An 18,341-nucleotide genomic window follows, 5' to 3' on the forward strand; every position below is an offset into this window, starting at 1 on the left:
AATCCCTTCTAATTTCTTGATAGAGACTTGATATCTTCTGATAAGTATTCTTATTATGCTATTTAATAAATGTCCATATCAGCCTTTAAACTCATAATGTCTTTACTACAAAAAACAGTGCATTATGTTTGATTGATGATCGGTTTTAGGGTTGTTTTAAAATAATTATAAAACTAATTTAATTCACAAAGTTTGTCTACACATGGCCCTCAAAATCTGCATACATCCCCAACAATTTCCACCAAGAAGTCAATTTAGTGAATGAATCAAACTGAAACTGTTAAAGTGAGGGAGACATTTCCCCCCCATCCACAGTGGAAATTAGTCTCATGGTTATTACTACAGAAACTTGACAAACATTTACTCCAAAGTGTTCACAGCATGTCACTTCTCTGACACAATGTAATGGAACAAGACACAAAAAACTGTTTAGTTATCCTTCTTTGTCCAACAAATCAGTAGCCTACATGTAGCTGTTTAGCATACTTGACTTGTGCACCTTGTTGGTCTGAATGAGAGATCATCACTTCCACAGGGGTTTGCTGTCAGAGGTGTGGTTTTATTAGCTGCTGTCATTATCAGGAGCTGAGAACCGCATTCCTGTTAGCAGACATACGGGTAGAGCCTACAGAGGAAGGGCGGTGTACAGGTTTATGACGGGGTAAAGGTCTAACATATACACACATTCCCCTGCAGGGGCTTGTGAGTGTGTGTGTGTTGGGAGAACCTGTAACACCGTATACAAGCTGAAAATACACGTCAGCATGTGGTATGCTTATCCAACCTGGAGGTGACTGACCCCAGAGTAAGTTATTGGTTACAAGAGGTCATCTGGTCCATTCACTCTTATGGTTAACTATTCATCATTATTTTTAGGCTACAGTCTAAATAGGTAAGGACTCATTAAGAATAGATGTTGAGAATATATTATATTTTATTGTATATTTTTTTAGGTTGCCATTTTCAAACTGGCTGAGCTAAATCTGGCTCATTTACAGTTGTTTTGCTGTTGATTAATGAGCATTGCTTCCTTCATGAGAAGCTGATGGTAATTCATTTTTATCTTTCCGGTAATTTTTAAGTTTGAAGTTGTAACTTGCCACAGGCTTCTTTTCCTTTTTGAGTGTGATTCAAAGTAGTGCTTTTAGGCCAACACACCTGCACCTACAGTATTAAATATAATTATTCACAGCTTGATTCATTTTGTGTCTGAATACCAAATGAGACACACACACACACAGACACAGAGGCTGGAAGTGTGTGCTTTTGTGCGTGTGTTTGCTTAGTCTGCCAGTACATACAGTATGTTTGTATGCCGACATAAGGGTCAGTAACATCAGCTTTTTCTAAAGCTCTTGTTGAGCAGCAGCCGGTGTGGTTATCGGTCATGGATTGTGGCCTTCAGACAGACTGTTACTGAAAACAGATGGATAAATATACATGACAGATGGTGGGGGGAGAGATATATACAGGCAAGGATGACAGACAAATTTAGTGAGGGAGACAAAAGATGTGCAGTGTGGCAGACGATGGATGATGAGGCAGGATGGGAGAGAGGTGTGCTGTACATATGTTGCAATGAGAGGATTAAAAACGGAAAAAAAAACTATGTAAGATGTTATAAAAGTGAGATTATACTCTGGGAAATGGATAACAATGCATGAAGATCAACTGATAGATGCTTGATAGAAAAACATAAGGAAACTAGAGAAAACAGATGCACAAACATGTAGGTTTTGTCTAAATTGCAGTGAAATGCAAATGATGTGTGATTTATAAAGGGATTTGGTAGGCGTTGATGAGTACTTGAGCTACAATCTTCATTTGTGTTTCCATTGTATTTATTTAGAAGTTAAATATGTCCTTTCACACCGCAGTTTGAAATAATATTGTATTTAGGTGTTAGTTGATACACACTTGTACTTTTTATGTTTTTACAGTCTCTAGCATTTGGCTGTGTCGGTCTTTTATTTTGTTCCTAGTGGTCTGTGCCACAGCTTATATGTGGTAAAATAATACTGTGTGGAGTCAGTTACTTAATTAGAAGAGGACTTGCAGATGCTTCACACGTACAATGGCACCACATGTTGGTCTTTTTAGGCCTGTGTTATGTGTTGAAGAGTGTACCTATTCTTCTGCCAGGTTGGGTCCTCTAAGTAATCCTTTTGCACTTAACCTACATGAAAGCCAAGTCACTAATGAACAGGAAAATGGCCAGGCAAAGAGCGAGTGAGACAAGCTGCATGACGGAGCAGAAACAAGTCCTTATCTCCATGGAAACCAGACCCCAAACAAAGCTAAAGACTGTTGTTGTCCTCTGGAGGAGAGTTAGAGAGAGTGAAGTGTCAGTGGGTTAGAAGCAGTGAAGCGTTGTTTCCTCTTGGGATGGCTACAGCAACTACAGTATGTAGTGGACTGTATTCCTACTTCTTCAGTGCTGTGGTTGTGAAGGGTTATTAGGTAATAAATCAATGTTTTTTCTGTGTTACTTGCTGACATTTGCCATTTCTGCGTTCTGTTTTCTTGTCACTTTATTTTGTCACGTGTAAACAAACTGAGAATAGGTGCCTTCAGTGCCAACTGGTAACAACTTGTCATCCCCATATTGCTGAAAAAATTCAGGGCGGCATGTAGGCAAATGTGTCGCTCTGAGACCTTTTTTTGTTTTGTACAACTTGTATGACTTTGATTTGTGTTTTCTTTTCATTTTGAAACCCCCACCCACTAGAGTTGAACCAATTTAAATGGCGTTGACATTTTGAAGGTGTGACTGCACATCAGCCCCTTTACGGTTACCCACAACACCCTTCTATGTTTAGGTTTGCAGAGACGTTTACGTGTATCTTTGGAAAAGCATAATGTTAGCTTTACTCAAGACCACTTGTGTGGCAATAATAGTTGTTGAAAGTGTGAAATTTTGCTTTTGCATCCTAGTATTAAAAGCACAAAAAATGCATTATCTCTCCCACATGATGTTATTGTTGTTGTATGATAAAGCATGTTTAATTTAAAAACTTTATTTTACTACTCCTATGATTGGTCAAAGGCGATGTAAAGGCGCATCATCCTCATCAGTCCAGGTTTGAAAGTTGGACAAGAATGCTTATATATTTGCTTTTAATTAGGCATTTGAGTATCCAGTGTTTTTTGAATTATTGGCTTTTAAAAAAAAAAAAGAATTGTACAGATTTGCAAGCAAGAATAAGCTGAAAGGTGAAGATATTATGTCCAGGATGTACAGTCCCGTACAGTCGGCAAACTTTAAATAAACAGAATTGTTTAAATTTGGACAAAATAACCCTACATGAGACAGATCTAATGCGTTCCTCATAGACAATGTTTTGCTTTTGTTGGATGAAGCTGCTGGGATAATTGTGAGAGTAGTTCAGATTTAAAGGGCATTAAGAAGGATGATGGCTCCTCTTGCAAATCTTTTTCTCTTGTGTACATACTGAAGCACACACAAACATAAACTTGGGCATTGATGTCATGCTAACTTGTAGGAAGTGAGGAGATCACATGTGAGACACAATGAGGCGTTTCACTGTCATTTCCTCTCTGTGCAGCCTATACTCTTAGTAAGGTGCACACATAAACATACACTCGTGTTTGCATACTGTACTTGAGGAACCTTGAATTAACACAGTCCCTGCGCCACGCAGAAAGCCACCACATAAATATGTAATGCTCAGTTCTCTGTCTACCTTCTTTGTCCACTTTGCCAACCATCTGAAGGCCAGAGGCGCATTCCTTATTGCGCGTGTGTGTGTTGATACATTACAATACTCCCACTTGTTCAGATATACAGTACAGTAAGTCAGCCATAATTATATTGGTCTGTGAATCTGACACACAATGAGAAATAAAAGAGGAGGAAAGATTGAGGATGGCATTTGTTTCTTGGACAGACAGTAGATATAGTTCTTACATAAAACATAGCAGCTTTAATATAGCTAGTCTTGTTAACATGAACGTTGTAGTTTACATTGTGTGCATTTCTGAAACTGTGACTTAAACATGGCATTATTATATTAAATGTCATCTAAAGATGCATTGAAAGTATGTAGAGCTTTTTCTATCACAGAGTGATGGCAGAACACCAACAAACGTACCCTAGGTGCATATACAGTGCCAGTATGTTTGTAACCACTTCTTCTAGAAATCAGACCCCAGGCAGTAAGTTTGTTGAGGCCGACAGCGTTGGTGCAGCAGGGGAGCAAATAGCAGAGAAGTGAGATGTTAGCAGAGGAGTGAAAGTGTCTGGTGTCTCCATGTTTACTTGTTAACTGACTGATGGTTTGATGGCAGGAGGTGACGTCCTGGTGACTCATACTGTGGGTTGCCCTGGTGTGGGGCCAGTCTGGCTTCTCTGGAACTCTATTTGTCAAACACTCACACACACACACACACACATACACACACACACACACACAACCACACACACACACGGCAAGCCGGGATGAGAGTGTGTGTTGCTGCAAGCCTGTTCTGTTTATTCAGATGTTTTCCCACAGCCCCTGTAAAAGCGTGGATGCACCAGGCTGTTTAGTCTGTCATGTTTCTACAGGTCACTTGGTGGACACTTGCACATGTACATGCATCTTCCATTTCTCACCATGAGATATCACTGTCAAGACATATTGTTTTGTATGACCAAATTCACACTGCCACAGCCAGGAGAACTGTTCCTCTTGATCACTCACAGCCTGCTGTTTCTAGCTAGAGAGGGTCAAGTGTGTAATTGTCTAAAAATATAGATCTTTTGTGGAATTGGCTTCAATATATATATTATATATATATATATATATATATATTATTATATATAATATACTAACGTTCAAAAGTTGGGGTCACATTGAAATGTCCTATTTTTGAAGGAAAAGCACTGTACTTTTCAATGAAGAAACTTTAAACTAGTCTTAACTTTGAAGAAATACACTCTAACATTGTAATGTGGTAAATGACTATTCTAGCTGCAATGTCTGGTTTTGGTGCAATATCTACATAGGTGTATAGAGGCCCATTTCCAGCAACTATAACTCCAGTGTATTAACGGTACAATGTGTTTGCTCATTGGCTCAGAAGGCTAATTGATGATTAGAAAACCCTTGTCCAATCATGTTCACACATCTGAAAACAGTTTAGGTCGTTACAGAAGCTACAAAACGACCTTCCTTTGAGCAGATTGAGTTTCTGGAGCATCACATTTGTGGGGTCAATTAAACGCTCAAAATGGCCAGAAAAGAGAACTTTCATCTGAAACTCGACGTCTATCTTGTCCTTAGAAATGAAGGCTATTCCATGCGAGACATTGCTAAGAATTGAAGATTTCTACAACGGTGTGTACTACTCCCTTCAGAGGACAGCAAAAACAGGCTCTAACCAGAGTAGAAAAAGAAGTGGGAGGCCGCGTTGCACAACTGAGCAAGAAGATAAGTACATTAGAGTCTCTAGTTTGAGAAACAGACCCTCACAGGTCCCCAACTGGCATCTTCATTAATAGTAACCGCAAAACACCAGTGTCAACATCTCAGTGAAGAGGCGGCTGCGGGATTCGGGCTTCAGGGAAGAGTGGGAACGTAAAAGCCATATCTGAGACTGGCCAAAAAGAAAAAGTTAAGATGGGCAAAGAACACATACATTGGACAGAGGAAGACTGGAAAAAAGTGTTGTGGACAGATGAATCCAAGTTTGAGGGTTTTGGATCACAAGAAGAACGTTTGTGAGACGCAGAACAAATGAAAAGATGCTGGAAGAATGCCTGCGCCATCTGTTAAGCATGGTGGAGGTAATATGATGGTCGGGGTTGCTTTGGTGCTGGTAAGGTGGAGATTTGTACAGGGTAAAAGGGATTCTGAATAAGGAAGGCTATCACTCCATTGCAATGCCATGCCATACCCAGTGGACAGCGCTTGTAGCATATTCATCCTACAACAGGACAATGACCCTAAACACACCTCCAAATGTGCAAGAACTATTTAGAGCAGAAGCAGGCAGCTGGTATTTCATCGGTAATGGGTGGCCACGCAGTCACAGATCTGAACCCCATTGAGCTGTTGTGGGAGCAGCTTGACCGTATGGTACGCAAGAAGTGCCCATCCAACCACTCCAACTTGTGGAGCTGCTTCTGGAAGCGTGGGGTGCAATTTCTCCAGATTACTCAACAAATTAACAGCTAGAACACTAAAGGTCTGCATGTGTAATTGCTGCAAATGGAGGATTCTTTGACGAAAGCAAAGTTTGATGTAAAAAAAAAATCTTATTTCAAATACAAATCATTATTTTAACCTTGTCAATGTCTTGACTCTATTTTCTATTCATCTCACAACATATGGTGGTGAATAAGTGTGACTTTTCAGGAAAACACAAAATTGTTTGGGTGACCCCAAACTTTTGAACGGGTGTGTGTATGTGTGTGTGTGTATATGTGTATATATATATATATATAATTGGAGGTTCCTAACAATGGTGCCGCATGGATCACCACCTCCTGTTTTTCAACTCTTCTTTTCAGTCAATAGTGCTCTTGCAATTACGACACTGAACATGTGGTTCTCTCTGCAGGCAAACATTAATGTCTCGTTTAGCCACAAAATCCCATCAGTCAGCATTTACAACAATCTGGATGAACATCATGTGTTTGGTGTTTTGTGCCTCACTCTGACTCACCCTCAGATTTGGGTGTTTTGATGCTTTCCAGAACTGAACAATCTACTTATGTTCACGTTCACTTCCCGCTTTATTACTCAGAATTACTTGGAGTTGAACGTCTCTGTGTGCATCTTAAGCTACACTGACACTTGACGGCTTTTGTGGTTCCTCCTCCCCTAGTTGCTCAAGGAGGGTGTGGAGTTTCCTTTCCTGTTTTGTCTCTGAATGAATGGTTAGTCAACATTGTCATTTCTGTTCTGCGTTTCTGGACGTTTTGGATTTACTTTGGCTTCAACTGGGGTAGAAGAGTCTGGCTGGCAGAGTGATAGGCACATGCAAGAAGCTGGATGTCTGTATTTTTTTTAGCAGTATAATAGTGTTACTGAAAAAAATGCAGGCAGAAATGTTTAGCAACAATGTAATCCATTTTATTCACACCCCCTATTTATCAAACAGCCACACCCTGTATTTCCACCACTATCAATATTTTCTGGGGAGGTTTTGTGATTTTAAAAAATACTCTGGAGAAGTGAAACTTCAGTTAACAGGATTATTTACACTTAAAAACATTACACATGTATTCAAATTTGCTGTATAAAGAGTTTAGCCCGAAAAGAGAGGAAGTAAAATGCAAGAATCCATGAAACAGGCCTGCCGTTACACAAGCATGTTGAATTCAATGTTCTGTTTCTCTGTCTCTTCAGGCCAGGAACAAGGAGACAGGAATTCTGGCTGCAGCCAAAGTGATCGAGACTAAATGTGAGGAGGAGCTGGAGGACTACATCGTTGAGATTGACATTCTGGCTAAATGTGACCACCGCTACATTGTCAAGCTGCTTGACGCATTTTACCATGACAACAAACTCTGGGTAGGTAACCGAGCAATCTGGTGGAGACATTCAGCTTGACATAACCCCTTTCTCTTTTGGTTTTACCTTTCCTTTACTGAACACTCACACAAGCACCTAGTAAAATATGAATCGCCCATTTTATTGTGTTTGCACATTTAAGCACTGAAACTGAACAAAGTAAAAAATAAAAAACAAATGGACGGAGTTTTGAAGAAATTGTACTTGAACAGACAGTGTTGTGCTGTTGTATTAAACTGGTGCATAATGTACCCAAGGGACCTTATCTTTTGTATACACTGTCACCCTCCTCACAAGATGTATTCTTTTTGAGGAGTTTCTGTTGTCTTTCCTAACAGAGCCACAACACAGAAACCTGAACGATCAGCAGGGAAGTGGAACAACAGACCTTTTTAACCTTGTATGTTGGCCGGCTCAGGGGATGTTTCATTTCAATCTGTGACAGCACTACCTTGTTGTTTTATTGCAACACTATCTCATCCAGAGTATATTTATTTCTACATATGAAAGCTCTGCTGAATAAAAAAGATAACAAAAGTGGATTGCCTAAATGGGGATGACCAAAGACCCCCCCAAGGGTGACATAATGCATCAGAAATGACCCAATCTTCACCCTGATGTTAAAACAAGAATGGAGATGGATTTCAGGGCAGTGTTTTCAGCTCTTGAGTTATTTTCCCTCTCCACACTCGCTCAATTGGTCAAGTTCCCCTGTAATCTCCCAGTGTATCTGGCCAAAATAATAGTGACCTCATGCTGGGACACAACTATCTGAGGAATTACAAGGCATTCTTAAGACTAAAGATAGTTATTTATTTTTTACCCCTCTACTTGTGGAATTGTTATGAATGTAAGATTTAGAGTTAAGATGTAACTGTTCTTTTCTTAAGCTCCATTCATAAGTTATTAAAACAATAGTAAGTGTTAAGTACAAGATTTTAGTCTTTTGGCTTGGGAAACACCCATGGTTACTGTGCTAACAGCAAGTGTGGTTTGCTACTACAGCAAGTAGAACTGAGAAGTGGAGGTATCTCACGGCTTTCTGTGGAGACTATTTCTTCTTCCATTTCTCCCTTTCAAAAATGTGAAGTGATTTGCTGATGAAAAATGCCCCCAAAAAATCTTGTTTTAATTGATGCATTTTTGATGAACAATCAATAGTTTCCTGTGGTTGCTTCAAAATTAAAGCAACCGGCATATTCACCCATTGAGTGCTTTTAATGTGAAGTGCCTGAAGTAAATGGTTCAGTTTGTTCACTCCGCCACTACCAAAGAGAACTATACAGAGAGACAGTTATTGGATGTAAATACATCACACATTGGCTATTGTAAAGAAAAAGTTGACAATAAATAGTATCAATAATGGGGTTTGATTTCATGAAAGTCTTAAGGATTATATAACTCTAAGTCTAGCAAAAAACCTAAAAAATTACCTACACTGACAAACTCCAGGATTGATTACAATTTTGAGTACATTGAGTACTATGCAAAAAAAAATTTTTTTAAACCTGACAAACCATCTACATGATTGGTCTCTGCCTCTACATAGGCCCAGAGCAGAGCTAGTCATGGTTGATTTGTCCTCAGCTGGAATTCCTGAGTGTGGAAGGTAAACGTCCTCCATCAGTCAAAGCGGGACTGAGAGACTGGGTTAGTTTGTTCTGATGATTCCATGTACAAACATTCCTTCCTGCATCATTCATACCACCTTCTTCCAGTCTGTTTGTTGCTTTAGTGTCACATTTTGCTTTAGTATCTCCCTTCCAACCTGTGCTCAGATACAGTTTTGTAACATTTTAGATGTTCTCTAATCTGTTATTTAGCTTGTGTTTTAAGAGCAACCAACTTTTCTGGGTTAGTGTACAAATTTCCCACCAAAATGCACTTAGTAGCATCTGACCGGCAGTAGAATAATTATATACAACATGACAAAGGGACAAGCTAGCCTCAGGATCTCAACAATTTAACCAGTGGTTGGCGGTCTTGCCTCAGTAACCTCCGGCTGGGTGGCCTGGGCAGGGGTGAGCTGACCCACCCGTTCTGCTTTCTACTGAGTAAGGGAGGAATAGAGAGAGAATAGAGAGAGAGAGAGAGAGTTGGTGAGAGAAGGGCTGTTTGTTCCTGTTCAGGAACAATCTGGTCTTGAGGCTGGAGGGGCAGCCAGGCCCACGGCGTGAGAAAAAGAGGGCCTTTAACATGGGGACGGGACTGCTGACATCAGCACACTGAGAAGAACGAACAACGAACAACGAGATAGAGTAGGGAGGTTAAACAAATGACAAAGAGATACATTAAACACAGAAAATAATCATCATTATCAAAATCATCATTACACACATCGTTAAGTGTCCCTGATTAAATGGTTTGTTCAACCAAGTGACCAAAAAAACCCGTTGCCTCGCTTACCTCTGTTTTATTTTGATACGTACCCCCCTGAGATTTACGCTTCCACCCAAATACTAATGAAATCCATTGGGACTATTTCTCCTAAAATAAAAACTCTCACTGCTTTATCCAGACACTGTTGCTAAAGAGACAATTTTGCTGCTCCACTTTTTAAATCTATATTTCCCATGCTTTGAGCCCCATAAACAAAATTCCATGCCACATTCCATTCCTGCCTCCATTGTATTGTGTGAAAGCAAAAATCTGAGAGGATTGTATCTCATTATCTGGGTTAAACCTGCGTGTCTCCTTGGTTAGATACCACTAGACTGCCCTGCAAAAGGCAGTCATTTTTTGGGGGTTGAAAAGGAGTTAATGACATTTTGGGACATTCAAGACATCCTTTGTAATGTGGATAAGATTCTTAAGTCAGTTTTATTGGCTTTTTTGAGAAAGTAATAGGTTGTCATAACTAACTTCTAAAAGGCTTGGAGAAACCCGAGCAGAACACCATAACAACAGCAGACTTTGTTTTGGAATGCTCAGTTTGACTTACGGTACAGGATAGCAATAAGTACAGTAAATGGCTATGAGTACTTGTAAATCATCAGACATATAGGCCATGATCCCTACATTTTATAGGCGTGTTACTATAATGATTTTGTAAATGGTGAGCAGCAACCAAATATTTATAAGTTGGAAGTTACTGTCTTTTGCCTTGGCGTGACCTTTCACTTTTTGCAGACAACAAAAGGCAGAGTACAGTGACTTCAAAATAGAGGTCAAAAGTTTAGTTTCAGATTTTCTTGTGTAGATACATTGCATCTAATTGTCAGATCTCCTGTGTCCTACCTATAATTATTTTGGCTGGACAACAAAAAAACTTTAAAGTCATTTTTCTCAGTTCCACACTCTGGCAAATTAAGGTCTTTTGCCTTTGTAGGGCAGTAGAGGTAAGTGACAAATTATGCTTTTTTGTGTCATTTTTGGGGAGTTTGGGGTAAAAACACAGCAGAAATGTCTAGTGAAGGAAATACAGTATCACAATAGGTGCTTTTAGCCAAGTTTCAAATCAGTTTTGAAAGCCCAATATCTATTAATCTGAACCTACCATAAATACAGTATGACAGGAGCAGCTTTTCTACACCAAACTTATATAGACTGTATAAGAACCATAAGTCTATACTAACTAGCTTATAAGAATATAGACCATTTCTAGATGAATATCTTGTGGTTTAACCTATGGGTTTAAATCCATTTAATGCACTGTGTTCATGTTCCAAAGTGTTTAACATGTTTGAGGTTTTCACCTCTGTGTGGGTTTGTGGTCCCAGATTGCCTTTAGTTTGACAATTGGGCTCTCGCTGTAAAATAGACTCATAGACATATATATTTTTTCAATTATATATTTGCATACAGTGAGGTCTACATACCTGCTGTTGTTGCTAGGAGATTTGTGATGACACTGGAAAGCGAATCGATAGAAGTCCGTATGCTGTCTGTTTTGGCACCACCTCATATACACACACCACTGAAGCATTAGTCATGTTCACAGTGTGACAAAGTATAACAGTGTGTCAGTGATTCAGGTATTTTACGCTCATATTTCTTTCTTTATTCAAATAGCCTTTTACATCTTTTAGACTCAAGACAAAATGAGGTGGGAAATCACAGTAAAAGTACAGAACTGTGGCTCACAAGAAAACTGCAATGTCTGCGAGGCCTGCTCCGTTTGTTTTGGCTTGTCTGAAAATAAAAAAAGCAATAGATTTTTGGGTGTTCCCGTATATGTTTGTAAGTCAGAGGGATAGGTAACACTTGTGTGTGCGTGTGTTCAGCCCTTAGTAGGTATGCGCTGCATGTACAGTAGCTTGACCAGTGGGGGCACATTCTTCACCGCAACACAACACGTCATCCTGAATTGTTTCAGGCAAGGAGAGAGTCTGACGGAAACACAAACCAGTTGCTTGCGACACAGTAGTGTAATGTACAGCTGTTTAGGTTGGGCAGTACAGTGTGTTACTACTGAAGGGCAGCTCATTTAATGTAGGTGGTTGATTTTCAAACAGGAGAAATAAAAATAATGTCTTGGTTTGCGGTGGGCAGGAATAGGGAAATGGTTTATACTGAGATGTGTAATAAACATCCCTCTGGGGAACTCTTTAAAACTAATTGTTGTAAATATTTTTTAAGATTATTTTCGGGGCATTTTCCGCCTTTATTTTTACAGGACAGCTGAAGACATGCAATGGGAGAGAGAGGGGGACTGACATGCAGCAAAGGGCCACAGGTCAGGGTCAAACCCGGGCCTGCTGTGTCGAGGAGTAAACCTCCATACAGTATACGGGTGTCCGCTTTCCCAACTGAGCTATCCGGGTGCCCAAAAACTTGATTATTTTATTAGCATTTACTCAACACTGCATGGACATATAGTTTAAAAACACATTTTAACAATCTAATTTCAACTTCTAATACATCTCAAATGGATTTCTGTTTGAATCCAAAGTAAATTGGACCTGCAAATGTTCATTTAAAAATGCCTCGGAAGGGTCGATAATGATGAATAGGTTTTTTTAAAAACATAAACAAATAATGATTTTATTTGTTCATGTTTACTAACAACTTTGATTTGTGTGTTTTGTCTGTGCTAGTTCGAGGTGGGCGTGGCTTACTGGAAAAAGGTGATGTCACCTTCCGCATTTTTAGACCAATTCAAATTGAAAGCCGAATCTTGAACCAAACACAAACAAGAACCAGATAAAGCAGCTCAGTGTGTTAAACGTTGATTCATTTGCAAATTCCAATGCATTTAGTTTATATCTGTACCTTCAAGTGTGTCTGATTCTGAAAAGAAATATTGTATGTTTCAGAAAAATAGCCGTTTTAAACCAAGTTGTGAGTGCTTTAATAGAACTTGAGTCAAACAAAGGTCAATTCTTTGTGATACAGCAAGAGATGGAAGCCACGGAGCATGTAACACGTGGGCCCAACTGTCTCTTTACTGTCATTTAAAGAGATCTCCACAAAGTGAAAGATCCTGATAACAGATCCAAACGAGGCTTGACATTCCTCATCTTTTTAGTTTTCTCAAAGCGTGTGTGTCTTCATGCCACTGCTTGTGCACGGAGGTATGCATTGTTTCCTGTATTCAGCTGTTCCTGGGTTTTTTGCTCCTTCTGTACTTGACTCTCTGTTCTCTGGACTGAAACTCCACTCCCTGTCCAGTACCAGGTTGATGCTTTGACAGTGCTGTCAGAGCAAGCAATACTCGGGGATTAAAACACACACACACACACACACACACACACACACACACACACACACACACACATACAGCTATGCTACACACCCCCTGGGGTTGATCTTTAACCATTTTGAATCAAGATCAACTGATCTGCATAGGATTATTATGAAATCTTGTGTTTTTATTTAGATGGTCCCACTTTACTCAAATGAAAAATGTAGAGGTTTTCTGACAGGCGTGTGTGTAAGGGAGAGACTGACTATGTAAGGAGAGGAAATTAAATTGTTGGAAGTTGCTGTTGGCCAACAAGGCACCATTTAGGGAGTCTGTACTTTTTTTTTCTCCTCGTCTCTCTCTCTCTCTCTCTCTCTCTCTCTCTCTCTCTCCCTTCCCTCTCTCTCTCTTGTTTTTTTTTACTTCCCCTCTGAACTGGTATTATTCGTTTGGCAGTGTGTCCAAGGAAGTGTGTGTCCCGGAAAGTGTGTATAGTTATAGCCTGACACTTCATCACACACTTCAGTCTGAATCCAACTGTCAACTTTGCAAAGTTTGTGTATTCTAGTACTTTCCCCATAGATGTCAAAGCGTGTTTGACTGATGTAGAGCAGGGGGGAGCTCTCTAGGTAGCGATGACATAACACTAACATCTCGTCTTCTTTCCTTTCCACACTTTGCTTTGGTTTGCTTTACCAAAAATAACACAAAACAATATGTATTCTTTTGGCCGAAGAAAAAGTAATGTGAATCAGAATGTCTGGTAATGTTGCACTACCAATTTGTTGTGGTTTTGATTGTCATTGGTGGACTGTTATGCCTATGTTATTAATGATCTCAGCTCATTTTACTGCCACACTTCATTTCTGGTTTTCCTAAATTACTCTCAAGTTGAAGTGCCGAACCCTAATGGACCATCAGTGCTGTATGTTTCTCAGCCAGCGTGCACTAGTTTACATGCTAGTGAAAGTGATGAGTTGAGATAAGATTACAAGAAACAATTTACAATATACCCATGTCAATGTTGGAAAAATGCTAGTGTGCATGGGCTTCTGATGAAAAGTAAGCTTCTGTATAATTCATAAAGCTCTGTCATGTTTATCCTCACCCATTCTCCCTTCTCCTTCATTCCCCAGATCATGATCGAGTTCTGCCCCGGAGGTGCCGTGGATGCCACAATGCTAGGTAGGCTTTTCTTGGCATTCTGTGTGTTATCTTAAGCACTCCACCTTCCTCCTTGTCACGAGAGTCGAGTTCCAAACCTGCGGCAGTGCTGCGACTACACCAGTCCCTTCAGCACTGACTCTTAAAAAGTTTAAAATTTCAAAATCAAAATTTTAAATAGTCTTACATTCACAAAAGTACTGTGTTCTAGGTCTGAAATAATTTAGAACAGGTCTTAAATTTCCCTACGTCCACGCACCGCCACCTATAATGCTCATAGAAATGTTTTTTATTTCGTTGTGTTGTGTGTTCTTTCTTTTGCTAGTCCAACTATAATTTGCTGTATAAGTACAGATTTTCATTAATCCGTGTCACTTTTATTCATTTTAATAATTTGATTTAATTTGCAAATATTTTTGTGACTCAGCATTTTGTTGTAGGTTTGTCATGATAAAGTTCTTAAATATTATTAAAGACTAATAGACTTGTTGAAACCTGCAGAAGCCTTGTTTAAAGTAGCGTAGAAACATGATAAAAGGTCAAATATGTGCTTTCAAGCCACGCTATTGTCTTAAAGCTCCAGTCTATGCTATTGAAGAATCACGGCATGTTTATTTTCAATAGGAGAGGTCGATAACACTAGCATTTATCACAATACGGTTGATTTGCTCTGAACGTTTGCTGATCATGTACTGCAGCTTTGCCAGTATGGCCTTGAATGCTCTAGAAAGCAGTCAGGCATGGTGGAATCCTCCTGTGTGGGAAAACCCCCTGGTCTGTTTTTCTGGGTAATCCACATCCTCATATCTGTCTGTAACCCCACTCCAGCTAACCAAACATACGTAGTAGAATAAAGTCTGCAGGGCAAGACTAGCTTGCATGTGTGAAAGCTTTTCTGATCTGGGATTACTTATCCAGCAACTTTATCTGAGAGACTTCCATTGATCTCATCACAGGTTTACCTTTTTCGCTTTTCTCTCGCGGTGTTCAAACACTACAGACTATCAGTCTTCAAGACTTTGTTTTGCCATAATTGTTTGAACACTGGATTTGGAATCTGTGAGGTATGCATAATGGCTTTTGAACCCTCTCAGCTAGTTTTCTCAACTCTCACTTTGATTTGGCTCTTGTTCTCAATCCTCTCCCCTACCTTGGCAGTTAACCCCTCCATCTCTTGTTTCCTGTCCCCACCTCTCTTGCCTTAATCAGAGTTGGATCGGGGGCTGACGGAGCCGCAGATTAAGGTGGTTTGTCGCCAGATGCTGGAAGCTCTGAGCTACCTCCACAGCATGAAGATCATCCACAGAGACCTGAAGGCCGGTAACGTCCTCCTCACGCTGGATGGGGACATCAAACTGGGTGAGCATTCCTAGAAAGCAAGGTTTATTGCATTTACCATTAGTCATTGATTAGATATCATGGTGTCCATTTTGTCCAAGCTCACGCAATAAGGTTTACAAAGTTTGAAAAATGCAATATGGTATGTTCAAAATGTTTTAAAAACACATTGTGTTATAATTGCATATTACAGTTTATGCCTGGAACTATGGACCGTTGTTTCTTAGTCTTCCATACTGTATGCAGTCGTAAGGGCTGAACACACACATGCAGCCAGATGTATGCTGTCACAAATACACACACAGTTAGAGGCCCTGTACCCCTCCTGTGGCGCTTTAGGAGGATCATAAGTTAGCAGTGTGTGGGAAAACTGCATTCTCAGAAGTTTTGCATGTTTTCATTTATTGGCTTTTTGAGGAGTTCTCCACATTCTTCACATTGCACAGCTGAAGCTGTGGATCCAACCCATTCACCAGCATGTTTTGGATTAAATCGTAGTTCCCAGAAAAGGAAAAAAGGGTCTCTTTATGTGCTTTATGTACAATAAGTGCAAGTTAAATAAGTGCAGATTTTTTTCTAAATGGCTGCATGACATTTGGATCCTCAAACATACAACTTTGAACAAAAATATCTGAGTGTGTGTTTTGCATGCATGCTGTTTTACTTTTTGTATTCTTTGACCAACTCTTTGTTGTTTTGCACTCAGAACAACAAACCAATACGCTCAGTAGAGAGTAAATTTAGGCTGCAAAGGACTTCAACGTCTGGTGCTGACTCTTAGCGGAACTTGCTGCACTTTATTGTAACTTGTAATACTTGTTTTTGTAATTTGATTCCAAATGGTGTATTGGTCCATGGTAACATTACTGTTCATTTTGCTCTCTGTCTTGTTGTAATTTCAAATGACACATTGCTCAGTGGGCTGGACTTGTATTTCTTTTTTAAGCCATTTTCCATTGCCTTACATTCCTCCCTAAGACACCCAGTTAGATATAATCACTGGGAGTTGCCTCTTTAAACTCATTAAGTCATGACACTGACTCATTTACAGTCTACAAACTTTTCTAACTATGTGTTAATTCAAACAAGTCAGCAATTATCTGTCTCTGAGGTCATGCAAATGCATTATATCCACCTATGACACATGGGATTAAACATTATGTATGTAACATTATGTAACAACACAATATTGTTGTTTATACTAATATTTGAATACATTATCTGACGATTTCCATTTAAAATTCTTAAGATCCAATCGCTAAATCTAAATCTAAATCTAACTATTCTATTTTTGGAGTTTGTTTGGATTCCCCGCTGAAACACCTGTTACTGTGCACTCTTACCCTAACCTTTATTAGTGTAGGGTAGAAATATTTGCATATAATCATCATAATGCTTCTTGAGAGACACGCCCTTGGTGATTATTGAAGAGAGCATATCGTAAGTTAAACCCAGGGATGCAGCACATTCTACAAAAGCTTTGCCAGAATGTACTGAAGTGTACTGAAATGTAGTTGGCCTCTAGGTTTATAAGGTTAATCATGTTACCATGTTAACTCTTATTCCATGTACAATAAAAGCAGAATTACTATTTATTGTCTTTATATGAGGTAAACATTCTTTCTGCAAAAGTTTAGACTGCAAGAGTCTAAAATTATATATCTCACTGGAAGGTCAAATATATTTGAATTGTAGTCTACAAAACCAAGACATTCATTTAAGTCCCCGTAATAGAACATGCCCGTTTGTAATTGTAACAGCCAGCCTACTGCCTTTTGAGTTAATGGCCTCTGCCAAGTGCTCAACCCTGGTCATGCCACACGTAATATTCTTACTAGCAGAGAAAAAACCTGTTCAAAGTGAAAACAACACCCCTGTAATCTGAGGGTCATGTCAGGAAATGGGGGCAGCTTGTTTTGGAAACTGAACTGCTATAAATTCACTGATTCTGGCTTTGTGCTCAATGTCATGACAGTTTTACAACCTACAAACTATTTGTCTACTACAGGCACAAAGGACGAAGTTTTCAAACTCACTCTTAATGCTTCTGAGGAACTTCTTCTAACTATCTCACGTCACGTTTTGTTGTTTTTGTCTCTTCATTCTTGTAGCTGATTTTGGCGTGTCTGCAAAAAACACCAAAACCTTACAAAGAAGAGATTCTTTCATTGGAACGCCATACTGGTGAGTGAGATATTACTCTACATTGAAGCACTATTAAGGAAAAGAGCTATGCATCAGCTTAGGATGGATAAAAGCTTTTTTTTTCATTTCTAGAAATAAAAGAAATTAAATTGAGAAACCATTCAAAGATTAGAAATCTCTTTTGCTTAAAGGTCCCATGGCATGAAAATTTCACTTTATGAGGTTTTTTAACATTAATAAGTTCCCCCAGCCTGCCTTTGGTTCCCCAGTGGATAGAAATGGTTATAGCTGTAAACCGAGCCCTGGGTATCCTGCTCTGCTTTAAAGAAAATGAAAGCTTAGATGGGCCAATCTGGAATCTTGCCCCTCAAGAGGTCATAAGGGGCAAGGATACCTCCCCTTTCTCTACTTTGCCCGCACAAATAATTTGACCCACCCATGAGAGAGAGACATCATGGATTTCAAACGAGCAAAGTGACAGTTGGTCAAGGCCACATACCCAGCCTCCACCTTACCCCCCCCCCCCCCCCCCCCCCCCCCCCCCCCCCCCC

General features: G+C 39.6%; 1 protein-coding gene across 1 annotated transcript in view; it reads left to right on the plus strand.

Moving 5' to 3' along the window:
- The window catches only part of stk10 (serine/threonine kinase 10), a 44,412-nt gene that overhangs the window by 6,305 nt on the left and 19,766 nt on the right, over nucleotides 1-18,341 (plus strand). The window contains exons 2-5 of the mRNA XM_032533688.1: nucleotides 7,356-7,520; nucleotides 14,280-14,328; nucleotides 15,517-15,666; nucleotides 17,757-17,829. Of these exons, the coding sequence (XP_032389579.1) occupies nucleotides 7,356-7,520; nucleotides 14,280-14,328; nucleotides 15,517-15,666; nucleotides 17,757-17,829 (437 nt within the window). The remainder of the gene's footprint in view (nucleotides 1-7,355; nucleotides 7,521-14,279; nucleotides 14,329-15,516; nucleotides 15,667-17,756; nucleotides 17,830-18,341) is intronic.

This window comes from Etheostoma spectabile, chromosome 13 (assembly GCF_008692095.1).
Source record: "Etheostoma spectabile isolate EspeVRDwgs_2016 chromosome 13, UIUC_Espe_1.0, whole genome shotgun sequence".
Lineage (NCBI taxonomy): Eukaryota > Metazoa > Chordata > Actinopteri > Perciformes > Percidae > Etheostoma > Etheostoma spectabile.